At 38.1% G+C, this 16,458-nt stretch overlaps 1 protein-coding gene across 2 annotated transcripts; it reads right to left on the bottom strand.

Annotated features, from left to right (window-relative positions):
- Positions 1-1,168: 1,168 nt before the first annotated feature.
- LOC124137066 (kanadaptin-like) lies at positions 1,169-15,856 on the bottom strand. Of its 2 annotated transcripts, none has more exons than XM_046503203.2 (13): positions 14,896-15,856; positions 13,752-13,929; positions 11,803-11,925; positions 11,432-11,495; positions 10,129-10,271; positions 8,584-8,744; positions 7,904-7,973; positions 7,198-7,387; positions 6,397-6,490; positions 4,221-4,524; positions 3,478-3,539; positions 2,725-2,818; positions 1,169-1,341 (listed from the first exon to the last, which is right to left on the bottom strand). In XM_046503203.2, exons 1-13 carry the CDS (start codon positions 15,619-15,621, stop codon positions 1,292-1,294), a joined length of 2,259 nt encoding a protein of 752 aa, XP_046359159.2. In that variant the 5' UTR covers positions 15,622-15,856; the 3' UTR covers positions 1,169-1,291. The 2 variants fall into 2 exon arrangements, with proteins under 2 accessions (XP_046359159.2, XP_046359158.2); XM_046503202.2 differs by having other exon boundaries at positions 4,170-4,524; positions 14,896-15,847.
- Between the last annotated feature and the right edge of the window lie 602 nt (positions 15,857-16,458).

Raw genomic sequence — 16,458 nt, 5'->3', positions numbered from 1 at the left:
AATCTCATTCACTCAAAATGTAGTTTTTGCTTTGTAAACATCTTTGAAAATGCCAGACTGAGGGAGCTGAACTTTGGCATGTGTTCTCCTTATTACATCACAGGTTGCTCATTAGGATTTTACTGTGTCTTTTGTGAAACATGGAAAAACTACGTTTATAACAAACCGCTTATAACAAACTGACGGATATAACGAACTGCTTTTTGGTCTGGTCCATTGGCTGTATATATGCTAGGTATATGCTTGTAACGATCTACAGTTACAACAAACTATAGTTAGTGGCCCCTTTGAGTCTGTTATAACCGTAGTTTACTTAGGTTTTATGAGTTGAAATGTCTAAAATAAATTCAACAGTTGTGTAATGCAACAATATTCTGCAATAGTACAATCATTCTTGCATATTTGGAAACATTATGGATAGTAAGTTACATATTTGTTTATTACTGTTGTCCTTTGAATTTGTGCAGACATTTAAATTGCACTGTTGTGAAACAATTGAATGTGTAGTGAATTAAAAATCAAGTACAGTAATCTCTGAAGGCATTTTATGCTTAGAGTAATGGTGATATCACTGTTTATTACAATCATGATTGGACGTTTGTTTAGCAATGTCATTCAGACCATAGGCTCACAGACAGGGTACATCACATCTGATCACATGACCAATGACAACGATTTTTATCTTACCAACATTCATTCATACAGGTCCAGAATATATGTCCGCCATTTCACTGAGTTAGCAAAACTTGTAGCAGACGATGCAAATGAAATGATTTACTTCCCTATACACAATGCATTGTGATATTCATCAGTTCATTTCAAATCAACCATACTTATTCAAGATATACTAGTTAACTATGTGTTCCAATTGATTTCTCAAGGTTCTACAGGGAAAATAATTGCCTGCTCCTTAACCAATCAGAAGCTAGTATTTTAATCTAAGGTGAGATAAATCATTTGATATACTGGATTATAGAGGATGAATCCCATGCTTTCAGAACATCTGACTAAAGGAGATCTGGTGGTTGTGACTTGGCTTATGGTGTGGATTGTGTGACAGGAAGTGTTTGTCATGTTGATGAACAAAATACAGACAAACTCTGTATTGGCATACAGCAGAGTTTCATGTTAGATATAGAACTGCTTCCAGTAGTGTTGACAAAAAAACGGCTGCACTCTTTTTTCATTTTATTCACATATCTGTACAAAACTATACAATTGCCAAGGAACCATATAAACATCTGTTGACTAAGTTAAGCACCCACAAAGTCTTTGAAGCGTGTGACATCGATCAGTATCCATATTTTGCATTCAGATGGGTCTTGCCATCACCACTCTGACCTGCAACACATATTGTATTATAAATAAGTACATACTTTTACTCAGTAAGGCTATCTTCAATACAGCATTCTGAAACACTTGGCTCAAAAAGACATGTTAATGCTGGTTGTTTTAAGTGCATGGCTACCTACAATGAATACATTTTAGTGTTAACTTGCATATCAACACAAGTGTAACAGAATGGTGAGTAGTGCCTAAACACAGTTACCCTTGAAAACAATGCAAAATATGCAGTGAAATCAACTTATAAGTGTGAAGCTACCTAAAAAACAGTATTTTACATAAACTATGTGCTTAGGAAGTCATCTTATAAGTGTAGAACATAAAAAAATTCAACATTCTTCATACCAGGGAAACTTCAAGCTGGCAGGATTATATGAACTAGGTATTGTTCAATGACACACCTGCTTTTTTTACAACAAACAAAAACCATTCAATATGTCCTTATGAAACTTTGTTCACACATCAGGCATGCATTGAACTGGTGCCTTTTACTATTCAGGAAATTTTGAAATGTTTTGCATTCTCAAGTCAACAAGATAGACAGGTTCAAGAGAGGATAGGGATTGTTTCCAGACCCAAACTAAAAAAACCATTCAATATTCTTAATGAAACTTTGTTCACGCATCAGACATTCATTAAACTGGTTTCTTTTACTATTCAGGACGTTTTGAAAACATTTATGTTTTTGCATTTTCAAGGCATCAAGTTGGACCTAGATTCATTTCTAGAGCATAAAGATCGTTTCATAAATCAAACTTTCTCATTTCTTTGTGAAACGTGGTGTACACATCAGGCAAGTGCTGAACTGGTGTCTTTGCTATTCATGTGGGTTTTTAAAAAAATCTTTTTTTAGATGTTGTGTTGCTAAGGCTATAACTAGCATAACCATTAAATATTTCTCGATGAAACTTTGTAAGCACATCAGATGTGATATATATCATACATCCATGTTGGGTTCCATGTCAAAATAGGTCTCCAGCAACTGACTGGATGGTCAGGCTTAGTGACTTGGTTACTTGAGAGGGACGCTGCTCATCATGCAGTGTAGATTACAAAACAAGCACAGCATCATATGTCAATTCAGGAATTGTTTATTTTGGAGGTGGGGGATTGGGCTATTTTTTCAAGCTTTAGGATTAGCATTTTTTGGTGTAATGAGGCTTATGTCGTTTTGTGATATGTTTGAAAGAGCTTGGGATATTGGCAATTTGTCTTCTTCCTATTTCAAAACTAAAGCTGCTGCAGTTATAAGCTGACAGAAACCTAAAATTTCAAACCAACTCAACCTATCGCACAAATTTAACAAATAACATGAGATAACTCAGAAACCATACATTTTGAGAGGAACATATGTCTCTCGTGTCTGCCTCGGAACCATACCTTGTGGTGGCATCCACACAGCATAGTCTGGATCTGTGTCATCATAGCCCCCGGTCCTCCCCCTGCCACCAGTCTTTGGCTTCTTGCTCTTCACCTGAATAACAACCAACTTCTTGATCAGACAAAAATGGCATTCCAAGGTAGCCTTGTTTAAATGTGAGCATGTTTTGGTGACGCCATCGCTGAGATCCACCATGCAAAGCTTCAGCTTCATAAGTCTTGTGGAAAATGTAAAGGTTCGAGTGAGTGAGCTGGTTTTAAAACTGCTCTTAACAGTATTCCAAATATTTCACAATATGTTGGCTTACTGTGGGAGGAAAGCCCGAAATGATACAGGTCTCAGACGATTACCTCTTTGGTGAAACCCTCTAACACGGGCATTGTGAGGAAAAACCTAGAAACATAATCGGGTGAACCAGGATTCGAACCCACGATCATAGGTTTCTGGTGTGCCCAAGGGATGCAAATCTGCACAATGAATTGCAGTGCCTTAGAACACTGGGCCCATGCCTCGTAAGAGTTTAAAACATACAAGGATGGATAACATACCATGACATACATTGACCTCAACACTTATCACCACAGTAACAAGAGTGTCATGTTATCCCTGCTACAGCAACTCTCAGCTGTCGGGGTTAACATGACCATAGGCTAATAAGACAGCTGCATTAGACGTGAAGTGCTGCATTATTACATGTGACGTCAGATGACTGTGATATTGGAATAATATATCTGATATAAAGCAGCACCTACCTTGACATCTTCCAGAGACGATCGTTTCTTGGATTTTGTATCAACATTCTTTTGACTTTGCTCTGAAATATATGAAGTTCTTATTTAAAACAAGGAAAAAGTACATGTGCTGCACCATCTAAATGCAAATATATTGTAACTCCAACAACAAATACATAGTCTGTTTTTACAGATACAGTCACACAAAGCATACAAAAAAATACAGTTATTTTGTAAAGGATTTTATCATTAGCCTCATAAAATCTTACTATGTGAAAGGCTAGCCACCATCAACACATACAGGTCCTGACATTTACTGGCCACACAACATGCTTGTAGGACACAAAAATATATCTCCCAAAATAAATCATTGTTAAGGCTAAAAAAGTAATAGTCTTGGTTCTCAGGTCCCTGCATCATCATAAAGTTCGCCACACTTTTTGTTTTTATTTCCATTTTGAAAACAAAGCCCAAAAAGCACACACGCAAGCGCACACACACACACATTTTATCTGAATGTTTCTGTACATCCCTCAATGGCTAGCATGAGGCCATTCAGCTCATACATACTATACACAAGGCCTTTCCCACGTATTGATACATATCCCCATACTTGAAGAAAGATATGATCTAGGTATTGCAATACTGGTACATAAATTGAGCCATTTTTGCATAAACTTCTCCAGCCATGACCTTAACCATGCCACACATACCCTCTGTACTGTCAGGGTCTCCGGAACCAGCAGGAACCTGAAAGGACTTGCCATGTGCTTTGACGCAGCTAGACGTCACACTCTCTGCTGGTTGGCTGGGAGCTGAAGGGGGCGGAGGCATTGCAGGACCTTTAACAGTGCTTGAGGACACGCTCTCAGTTGATTGGTTGGAAGGAGTCTGCTTGGCAGGAGCTTTAACCCTGCCTGACGTACTGTCCGGCTCCTCGGGCTGCAGTCTCTCACTACCAGCTACAGAGGTGTTCCTGTTACAGTTCGTAGATGTAACATCCTCTTCCTCCTCTTCTTCTTCTTCCTCACCAGCATCTCCCGATATTGCACTTGTTGTTTGTGTAGGCTATAATTAATGAAGTACAGGTAACAGATACGTTATAGCTTTTGTACACATAATATGCTAACTCTGTTTCAGCAGCAGTTCTTATGTGAAGATTATCTCAATTTATGTCACTCATTTGTGTACAGACAGTCTGTGTATCCCTTTACCAGTTCCGATCAGGATACGATAACCAAATGTTTTATGAATGGAAATTTCCTGGTACCATCTGTACATGTCCTTTGAAATGTGTAAAAGATAAATTTCACTTAATGCTGATATGAACCAAAATTGTTAATTGACAGGAATGCATACAGTGGTCCCTCGTTACTGCGCTCTTAGATGTAGTGCTAACTCGGTTATAGCGCGCGGTAAAGCATGGCTCCCAAAATTTACTAACATTTTTAATGTACTAAGTAATCCTAGTAAATATACAGACTATCAATCTCTAGATCTATTTATTATACTAATGTCTACAAGAACTACTCCAAACTATTGTGATGTAAGTTCACAATGCTCTGTTAAAACAGCATACTCATCTCTTGTGAAAAAATGAAAATATTGTACTGTGAGCAAATAAATCACATTTCATGTGAATCATATCAGTCGATAGTTAATGAACATAGATGCCTTGAACAGTTTGTACAACAGAAAAATTATATACAAAATATAATGTGTCGTGCATCGCATTTTGAGAAATTTGGATGAAAGTAGAATTACTAATTCATTATAGCCTCAACTTTCATGTGAGTAGTTAATTTTGGGTATTAACCTCTTAAAGCCCTTCCTCTGACATAAGTCACTGAAACATAATTACGTGAAGTTAATTTCAGATATGACATTAAACTGATTTCATAGGTCTACTTCATCGAGTTGTCAGTGAAACCCTGTTAGTCGAAAGGATTTCACTGGGAACCATACTGATGGGATTAACAGGGTTTTTTCATTGCATGAAAATTATCTTCACTAGGATATGGAACTATTCCAAATATGTTATTCATTAAAAAGGGCCAGGCTACATATACTACTCACAACAAGTTAAGGATTCCCCAATTCTTTCACATTACTATAGTTAATCTGTCATAGCATCATGGGCATGACGATTAACTTAAAGGGGAAGTGTACACACAAAAATCACTTTCTATCTTTTTCTAAACAAAACGCAATTTTAGAATTGGTTAGTATCTGTGTTTGAAAATATACACTCATTTTTTTCACAGTGAAAGTAGGAAGCTCACAATAGTGTGAAAATGAAATGCCGTTATGAGGCCTTCGTTTTTCGAGCTAAACAGGCCTGAGTTATCCCCCTTAGATTATGACGTAATTGGTGCCAATTCAACTGGGTGCCTGTCTATTCTCAACGCAAAAGATATCAAGTACCAGTTTGTGGTAAAACAACATGGCCTACGACACACTCCGGCACAGAGGTGACTCAGCATAACACTATGCTGGCTGGCATCTGAGACGCTAGAATCACATACCTGTACCTACACCACGTGAAGCGGCTCTAACAAAGCATGATGACGTCATAATGTTTATCAATTGGCACCAATGACGTCATATTGTAAGGGGCATAAGCCATGGTGTTTTTGTTATGGAAATAGAACACTTGGTAAATGTGAAAAATATAAATCATTTTAATGCAAAAAATATGTCAATTATTAGTGATATTTTTATATTTTTGACTATGACACTTCTAGGTTAACACTTTTAATGTGGAAAAAGTACAAGAAAAATAGGTTCATTTCCGTGTGAACTTGCCCTTTAAGTAATATGAAAGAATCGAGTGGTCCTTAACTTTCTTTGATTAGTATATTTATAGCAACTACACTCAAGGTGAGGAACAGCGTTGTGAAAGCTGTACACCTCGGTAACGGTGAAGTTGGGCACACTCACCACCAATGGCAAGTGTTTCTTGGGTCCCACATGAATCTTCCCAACTGAAGGGACAGCAGCTTTCACCACAGGCTTCGGTGGAGGGGGGACTGGTCTGGAAGCAGAGAAACAGGACATCAACAGAATTACCAAATTTTTTCTAGCTATTTTGATATTGTCGATTCAAAAACTGCCATAATTATGAAAATGTTTTAACCGGTAATGCAACTGCACTGTAATATTCTGTATTTTAGTGTTGCGATCTCATAGGACAAGGGGACTAGCCCTGAGCCTGTTATCAGTATCACAGAAAAGTACATTCATTTTTTCTGTTACGGAACATGTTGCTTCTGTTTACATCATTTGTTTGGTTGTTTGTTTGTTGTTAAACTCCGCAGTCAGCAACATTCCAGCTACATGACGGTAGTCTGTAAATAATTGAGTTTGGACCAGACAAATCAGTGATTGGTATCATGAGCATAGATCCACGCAATTGGGATATGACATCAACCAAATCAGTGAGCCTGACCACCCGATTCCCTGGGTTGCAGAAGACCAATTCTAACCTGGATCTTCACGGTGCTCACATCATTTTATGTGAGGGAGTGAATTAATGGTGTCCCATTGAAGTCCACAATATTTCAGCTACATCATGGAACACATCAGTGAAGTTATCAACGGCATGAACAACATCAACACCATCACAATACAATGGCCCACAATTACCAGAATATCAGGAACAAGCAGTCAGTTGGGCACACTGGTAAAGGTGACAAGGAAGTGTTCATTGTGAAATCACACACACTAATGAACAGTACTTACTTCTTGAGTTCTGGGAGTGCAGCAGGCTTCGCTAGATTGACTAGTCTTCGTAGCTTCTGTTCTTCCTGCTTCAACTCAATCAGCTGACGTTTGAGCTTCATCTTTGTCTTCGTATCCATGACACCCGATTTGATTGCAGACATGTAGGCATCTAGAGCATCCACTTCCTCACTATCAAAAGCAGCAGCGTCTGAGAATATTAGACATTTGAAGTATATTTCATTATTAAAAGCAGGACAAAATAAGTTGTTTGATATACTCTCAATATGCAGTAGCATCCGGAGACTAAGACAATGATTATGTGGTGGGTGGGTGGGGTGGGTTGGGGTGGGGTGGGGTGATTAGTGAGTGAGTGAGTGAGTGAGTGAGTGAGTGAGTGAGTGAGTGAGTTTGGTTAATGCCACGATAAACAGTTTATATATGGAGTGTCAGCCTATTGTGGGAGCAATCTCATTAAAATTAGATCTTAGTTCTCGCTACCACTAAACAAAGATCTGAGGACATCCCATTACAGGTCATGTCAGAATGATCTGTATGCGACTGATGTTCACAAAGCTTTTGACAACAATCCTGGAACCCTGGAAATCTGTCAAGAATAAAACCTTTGCCTCCTGTCATATGCTATAGAAAGTCTCTAGGTTTCTCAAAAATTGTATCTTGTGTATATAGTAAATAACATCTAGGAGACGTAAGTGAACAAATTTACCTGCTTTTGCCTTCTCTAGCTTGGCTTCAATTTCTTCAATTTCCTTGGATATACTAGTATGTTTCGTCATCTGAAAACATACACAGCTCAATATACAGGTGTGATAAAATATCATATCATCAATCAAATCAAGAATGTGTATCTAGAGTATTCCTGTGAACTGACGCTATTAGTGTAGTGAGTGAGTGAGTGATTTTGGTTTTACGCAGCTTTTAGCAATATTCCAGCAATATCACGGCGGGGGACACCAGAAATGGGCTTCACACATTGTACCCATGTCGGGAACTGAACCCGGGTCTTCGGCGTGACGAGCGAACGCTTTAACCACTAGGCTACCCGACCGCCCCTCGCTATTAGTGTAACATTTTAAGTGTATAACATGACATTTAGAACAGACCTCCCTGCAAGTTATTTCACTTTCATTAAACATCCATGCTTCTTTTCTTTAACCATATACGACATTACGGCAAAATGAAAACAAAATAATTATTGTAATACTGTAGGGGTGAGATAATGCTTCACAGTTAAAAGGTGTACTATATTTCTACCAGACACCAGGCCAACAACCCTTGAATTTACCAGAGAACCAAAACACTGTACAGTCCTTAAAAACACAAATATGGCATTTAGTAATGATAGTCTTTGTGATAGATAGAACTGGGCAGTGTGTGTCCACTCACAAGGGAATCGTATGTCTCTGCCTTGTCTTCTATCTTCCCTGCTTTCTTCATTCTCTGCACACGTTTCTTCTCTATGGTACCGGTCCGATCTAAGAACGTATCTTCATCACTGTCATAGAAATCATTGTCTTCCCAGTTTTTTGCTTTCCTCTTGTGACTTTCTGAAAAAAAGATTTGGTTATTCTATCATGACTGTCATCCCATGATTATAAAAGTTTAGAACGTAACAACAGCACCAGAAAGTTTGGTCAAAATGGTATGTCAAAATGCCATGAAAGTTTGTTTACAAACGACACCAACAATAATGGTTGTGTCTTTTGTAAACAAAGACAGCTGCTTGCCAGCCATGTGCTTTCAAATCAGATTTGGCTGACACAAACCCTTCCATGTCCAGAAGTTAACATAAAATATTGTGTATATTGTTACCAGGTTGAACTAAATTCTGAACTCATTTTGAATTAAAGCTTTACTGGATGTAAACAGCGTTGTGTTGTTCTGGCTTGTGACACGTAGAGGTGACACGATACGGTGGGGTTGCGATACGATACATATCCCGATACTATGGGTGAGATATAATACAGTACTTTTATTTCACAAGTTGATCTTTTTTCTTGCAAATGAATCACAACCCTGAATTACCGGTATTTGTTATTAAATTTTAGAGATCAAAGATGGGATATGTAAGGCAGAAACATATTGGTAGAGGGCACGGTGAAAGTCATGCTATTCATGTCCAGCCATGAAATACTAGAGAATCTGCATAAGCTTGTGGTTGAACAGTTTCTGTTATTATTCACATGTTTTTACACAAATATAACTCGTAATGAAATGTATCATATGTATCGCGATACAGGGGTTGTAAATAGATGTATTGTATCGTCGGCCTCGTATCGCTATTCAATACTGTATCGTCGTATCGTCCCATCACTAGTGACACCCCACACAAACACTGACAAGCAAGTCAACACTCATACACTCAAGCCCAAAATGTGTTCTTGTCTTCAAAACCAATACAGCCCTGGAGTCCTGTAGCAGCTCATTCATAAACATGTACATGCAAACATTCTGAGATTTTTGTTTAAGGCTTCGAGCAGTCGAACAACTGAGAATGTTGTTAAAGACAGTCAACAATATTTTAATCAGTTTCCATGACAACAATTGGGTGCTTGGGACAGACAAATAGAAAACCTTTGAGATCGAGGGGAGGATAATCTAAGGACTTTTGTGTTTTATGCGGCCTGCATCATGTTTACAACACATTACGTGTGCATGGTGTAAGAAAACGGAAGAGATTTGTATTTATGTTTTCCAAAGAAATCAAAACACTGAAAAGTCCATTTGCAGAACTGCTTTTATTCTAAAACTAATCTGCAAAGTCACCAAATTTTAAAATAAAGGGGTAGGATATACATGAAAAGAAACTTCTACTTAGCAACACCTAGTTACCATGTCACACAGCCCCAACTAGTGTCTACGCTATGTCTGGAAATCTCCAGCAGGTTTTGGAGACATCCATTGTTGTATGGTTAGAATAGAAATGAATACCATGTTTTGACTTCCGAAGCTCCCCATGCTTGTCCAGCAAGCGACATGCCTCCAGTGCGCAGGCAACAACGGCATCTTTCCTCTTCCCCGACACCACCACCTCTGCGACAACCGGCTCCCCAGTCGGGGTATCTACAGGCAGCCTGCACACACACACACATAAATACTGGTCACTACAGAGGAGCAAGATGCAGGGATAACGGCAACAAGGCCTCTTCATGTCAATCAATGGATTGTCTGATCCAGACTCAGATATTTACAGACCGCCGTCAAATAGATGGAACATTGCTGAGTGTGGCGTTAAACAACAAACAAACAAATAATAATTATAAAGCACATTTTCATCAAATTATGTCTACAAACATTCACTTAAAGTTTCAATTTTCACAAAAATGCTTAATTCTAAATGCCATGATTAAATGTGACCCATGGTAGTTCTACTTGTCCTACTAAAATGTCGCCTTTAAGAAGATCATGCTTAAACCTTTTCCAAATTGAAGTACCGTATTCGACGTAATAAGCGCCCCGCTCTAATAAGCGCCCATGGCGATATTTGCTAATATATTGGCAAGTGAACAATCCCACTTAGCATCCCTTCCGATTGATCAATGTACACAAGACTTATTTATTCGTGTATAATACGCACTCGTGTGTTATATGCCCCCTTAATTAATCTGGAAAAATATATCTGTCGTATATAAACAGTTCAGACCGTCAGCATAAACCACGAACTTTATCTTTCAACTCTGTTTTTTTCCACTAAAATAATATTCTAATAAGAGCCCCCCTATTTCTAATTTTGAGAGCGCCCTGGGCGCTTATTACGTCGAATACGGTATTGTGGTTTTGTTGAAGAATTTCAAGAAATCATCAAACTGGCTGAAGGGTTCTGTTTGGAGAAGACATTGCACGCTTAATGCACAGACAGATGACAGATTGATGGACAGACAAGGAATAACATGGCATGCCATAAGCTCAACTGAACCTTTGGTCCACTGGAGGTAACCATTGAAAATATTCACTGGACCAAGGGCAGATGTAAATTGCCCACAATTAATATTCACATTTACCAAGTCGATGTTGTTACGAAACCTTTAGTGTTGCACGTTTCAGTTTAAACTTGTTCGGAAATATTAAGCAGCACTACAACTTTCATCTGGCAGATATGTTACTCGCGATCTATCACTTTTACATGTATTGATTTAGAAAACATATATGTCAATTAATTGATGCATTAATATATTTTGTGGCACCTAAAATGTGACATTTTTTAATAGGATGTTAACATTTAACTTGTACTTACTCCACCATACACTTGTGTTTTCCTTGTCCGCTCTCCACAAACTGGTATTCCGGTAAATCATATCCTGAAAAATAACAATGTGTGTTTCATACTCTGTGATCATGGTGAGATCAATAACTGTCAATTCAATTGTTAATTATGAGGTTTTTAGTCTCAATTTCAGTTTCTGTTATATATTGTTCATAGTGGAGTTGATCTCGTTTTGTAAATACAATACTTTTTTCAGAAGTCAATACTTGTAATCAGCTTTGGAATAATGCAGACTGCCGCTTCCAAACATCTCGAAAGTGTCAACGGCAAACCGCAACTATTAACAAAATGTCTCAGCTGCAATTCTCATTGATAATTTCCGTAAATTTCAAGTACCCCACCTTCTCTCTCAAAGTAGCCTTTGAGTGCTTTCTTAGGATCATCAATATAGAGATGTTCATTTTCTGGTATTATTGAAGACGGCATGAACGGACTGTCTTCATTAGCTTCTTCAGCATCTTCATCTACAGCAAGGAAAACAGTAAATAGTATGAGTGCAACATGCCATAATAACTCATCCAACTACATCCAGCCGTACAATATAATATCTCTTCAAACTTCAACCACTAAATTCAAGTCTGCATCTGGCAACAGTTCTTTCAAGCAAGAAGTGAGTGTGATAAATTTCGACAGTATTTCAGTTATATCACAGTGTGTCAGCTTAATGTGGGAGGAAAGATGCAATTGATGCAGCTTGACGTTAATTAACATGTTTATACCCTAGAAAAGGATGGGATAATATTTTATGTGCGCAACAGGACGCTCATAAAGATGTTGATGTGTGCCTTTTTTTTAATTAAAGTGTGCTAACCAGAAGAATCAATAATGCCACTTCACCAAGGCTAAGCTAATTACCAGGTGTAATTTTGAATCCTTTCCCCCTTCCTTTCCATTGAGATCGATAATTGTGATAATACTCTTTCTCATTTCTGAAACCAAAATATTTTTTTATGAATCACACTGTGCATTAAGCAAGTTCATTTTTTCATTATTTTTTATGTTTTTTTAAATATATATTTGTGGTTTCATAAAACAAACATTGTCACAAGTTAGAGTTGTTAAATTTATATGTTTTCTAAGTGTGTCCTTCAAGCACCTGGAACTTATTTTCACCATGTTGTTATGATCTTAAGCGTGCCATCAGCACTGAAATATATGCCAGTAACGACAGCTAATTGCAGTGGACCACTTACATTGTGTCACTTTCAACCCAGTACAATTAGCTTATGGCAACACACAAGCTAAGAGTCAGAGTCAAGTAACATTTGGAATAAGTAGATGCTTTTGAGCTTAGTTGACTGAGCTGATAATTCATGTGAGTCTTAACATTTGAAAATTCAGGGTTTGAAAGTCCTTCTACTGGAGTGGAAATGACACTGTTAAAATCATAAATAAATGCATGGTTACAATACATCACCGGTGCCTAAACAGCACACTATAGAAGAATATCTTTTCTTTAAATAACACCCTGGATGTTATCAATCTCAATGAAAAGGAAAGAGACAAACATCTAAATAACAACCGTTTATCATCTAGCTTAAGTTCAAATATGCATTCGCATTCATTCTCTTAAATTCCAAAGGGCATGCCTAAACATTTTTGTAAGTGTCCTGTGGCACACAAGAAAAACAACATTTCTATCTCTGAAATCATAAAAGCATTTATTCTTTTCTTTCTAAACTGCTTTTAAATGGGTTAGTTTACAGTTAGAAGCAACAGTCATATTATCTCTGGGTCAATCACAGTGATAAGACTGCTGACAACACAACAGTTGGTTGGATGATTTGTTGTTTAATGCCGCACTCAGCAATATTCCAGCTATATGACAGCAGTCTGTAAATAATCGAGTCTGGACCAGACAATCCTGTGATTAATATCCACGCAGTTGGGATCGATGACATGCATCAACCATGTCAGCGAGCCTGAGCACCCCATCCAGTTAGTCGCCTGTTATGACAAGCATAGTCGCCTTTTACAACAAGCATGGGTTGCTGAAGACCTATTCTACGCCGGATCTCAGCGGGTCGACAACACAACAGAAGAAAGTTTCCATCTATAACTGAAAAGCCTAGCAAAGGCCCACAACTACATTATATTCCAACAGCCTTGAGGTAGATAGAGATTCTGCTTTTAAGAGCGACAACATGTCAGGCATTTGAAGAGAGAGAGAGTGTAAGTTCTAAATCTAAACCTAACCCAGAGTAAAGGTACATTTATTTTGTTAGTAAAGGATTAATATATTTTGTTGTTTATAGTATGTTGCCCCTATTGTTGAAGTTATGTATCCTACCTATTCCCCATGTGCAGCCCTTGTCTTCTAGCCTCTGTTTCTCCTTCTGCATTCTAGTTTCTTCCTCTATCAGTTCTGCCTGGTGGAGCACCTCTGCTTCCTTTTTCTGTCGTTCTCTCTGTTCCTTTATCTCGGTCACACTCAAATCAGATTCCTCCTCCTTGTCATCATCTGGACCCTATCCAAAGAGAATGTAGCTGATCTAATTAGGGAGGGCATATTTGAAAAAATTGGCACATGAACAATTTCGATAACTGGTTGTTTCAAAAAGTGCAGGTAGTTACAGAGCACCTTTAGAATTCAGCACTACAAATTCTTGTGAGGGCAATCCCTGTGAAATGGTGATGAATGAAACTTAAAGCGGTTTGTGTGGAAGTTCCATGACAGTTTCCTGAAGCTCAAATATTTTCGAAACCAAACCATTTCTTCCAGCACTTTCAATGTTTTCTCAGTCCCTTTGATAATCAAATCATCCCCACAATTAAAAACTTATATGTATCAGCCACTTCCCTTAACGTAATCATTCACTTTTGCTTTGTCATTTGAGCATTAGTAATGAGTTGTTTACAAAAAACAAACAAAATACATAAAATTAACTCCCATTAAAAACTTGATGTCACAGGGTATTGTTTTGCTGGTATATCCTTCCAAAAACATTCACACATTACCATGATTACTTCATACTTCATAGGGTATTCAGTGGTAGAAATTAGTCCACTAGGCCTTATAATGATAACATTAATGATATCATCAAAACCCTTAAAAAATGAAAATTTCTACTAGTCCTTAAGACACCTTAACTATTGGTTAGTTAGGCAAGGACTACGGGACTAGTGCCAATTTCTAACGCTGATATTGTGATGTGTTGGTAAATGTTGTGGTGCTGAATCTAAAGGTAGGCCGAAGTTACAATATTCAGACTTTAGACTGAAAGTCAAGGGATCCTTTTCTTAACCCTAGTGTTAATAATTACTGATTCAGTACATTGCAGTCAGAAATGTTCCAGGTATATGATGTCCGTATAACAATCACATCTTGGCCAAGCAAACCAGTTACTGACAGCATGATAATCAATCAAATTTCATGTGGGTTATGGGGTACCTATTCTGGTTGGGAATCTGTACTGTATAAAAGAAATACATACCTGGAGTATGTGCAGCCTAGAACTTCCTCCGAATTTCACAACATGGCCCACTCGAACTCTGTTGTATACTTTAGGCTTTACTTTAACTTTGTTTATCCAAGTTCCATGTGTGCTATCTAAATCATACAGATACCACCCTTTCTCTCTTTTTTCACTGTCACTAGTTGAAAATTGTATAACAGCGTGGTAACGAGATAAGGAAGGATGTTCCATTGTTACATCACAGCTTGGTAATCGTCCAAAAACATAGAATGGTTGTTTTGTCAGATCAATGTTATCAATAATAGAACCATTTTTCAGCACTTCAAACTGATAAGACTCGTCGCACAGTCCACTCCATGAAGGTTCTTTGTACGGAATAGTAACCTGCGCATTCCTCAATTGTTCAGCAGGAGAAAAGCCTGAAGCATTTGATGTCGTGTCAGTCTTCTTTTTATTGTTTGTGTTTTGTCCTGAAGAGTCTTCTGTTGCATTATTTTCGTTTGCTTTCCTGTCTTTTTCTGAAGAACTGGATTCTTGTTTAATTTTAACATCCGATATAAGATCGCTTGTTGTTGGCACTGGTGACATCAGCATGTTAACTGGCACTTTGAAATCCATCGTGGTCGTTTTCTCGACAACTGTATTTCTTGAATCAACCGACGTTGCCGCCTTGTCTGCATCTGACGGCGCGTGCGTCGTTGTTGATTCGTCCGAAACGGGAGAGGAACGGTCATTGTCCGCCATGCTGTTCTATTATGCCTCATATATCAATAACAATATTGATTGTCACGTGATTACGTTTTTCATTTGTCTAAAAGTAGTAGAAAGTACGACATTTTGGTCAGAACATAATATATTTTATTTCGATGTCGCATGAGAGTTGGCATATATAGCGTATGTCATTGCCACAAGCGGCATAACCCGTGGACCGGTTCCAGTCTACGTAGAGCGAGACGATAAACTGGTATTTTTTATCTGTTACGCACAAGACGGTATTCGGTGTTAGGTTTGCCAACTTGAGCGCTTTGTCGAGAGGACAGCGAACCAGTCTAGGTTTGCTGAGGTCGCGTTTTCGAAAAACGTATACATTGTAAACAAGGGTTACCATGTTCATATTTCTTCACACAGTGTAATCGAATTGGATAATATTCAACTTGAGTTGATTGTTTTTCCAACAATATCTAAATTAAATTCAGCAAATCCAAACTAAAAGGGGATGAAAGTGCTGGTATTCTAAGATTGCTCAAAGGCGTATATATACGTCTTTGGTTTGCTCCTTTTCTACATTACCCGTAATATGGAAGCACCTGAATGTACCTGAAAGTGAAATCATCCGTGTTGGAAATCTAGATGTATAATAATTCATATTATTGAAAAGTACATATCCTAACGATGATAGACATATGAGACCCGTGAAGATCCGGGGTGGAATATGTCTTCAGCAACCGAGGCTTGCCGTAAAAAGCGACTAATGGGATCGGGTGGTCAGTCTATGACTTGGTTGATGGATGTCATCGTATCCCAATTACATAGATCGATGCTCATGATGTCAATCACTGGATTGTCTGGTCAATGCTCGAT

This window comes from Haliotis rufescens, unplaced genomic scaffold (assembly GCF_023055435.1).
Source record: "Haliotis rufescens isolate VD_foot unplaced genomic scaffold, xgHalRufe1.0.p SCAF_3, whole genome shotgun sequence".
Lineage (NCBI taxonomy): Eukaryota > Metazoa > Mollusca > Gastropoda > Lepetellida > Haliotidae > Haliotis > Haliotis rufescens.
This window is presented reverse-complemented; position numbering and strand designations above follow the sequence as displayed.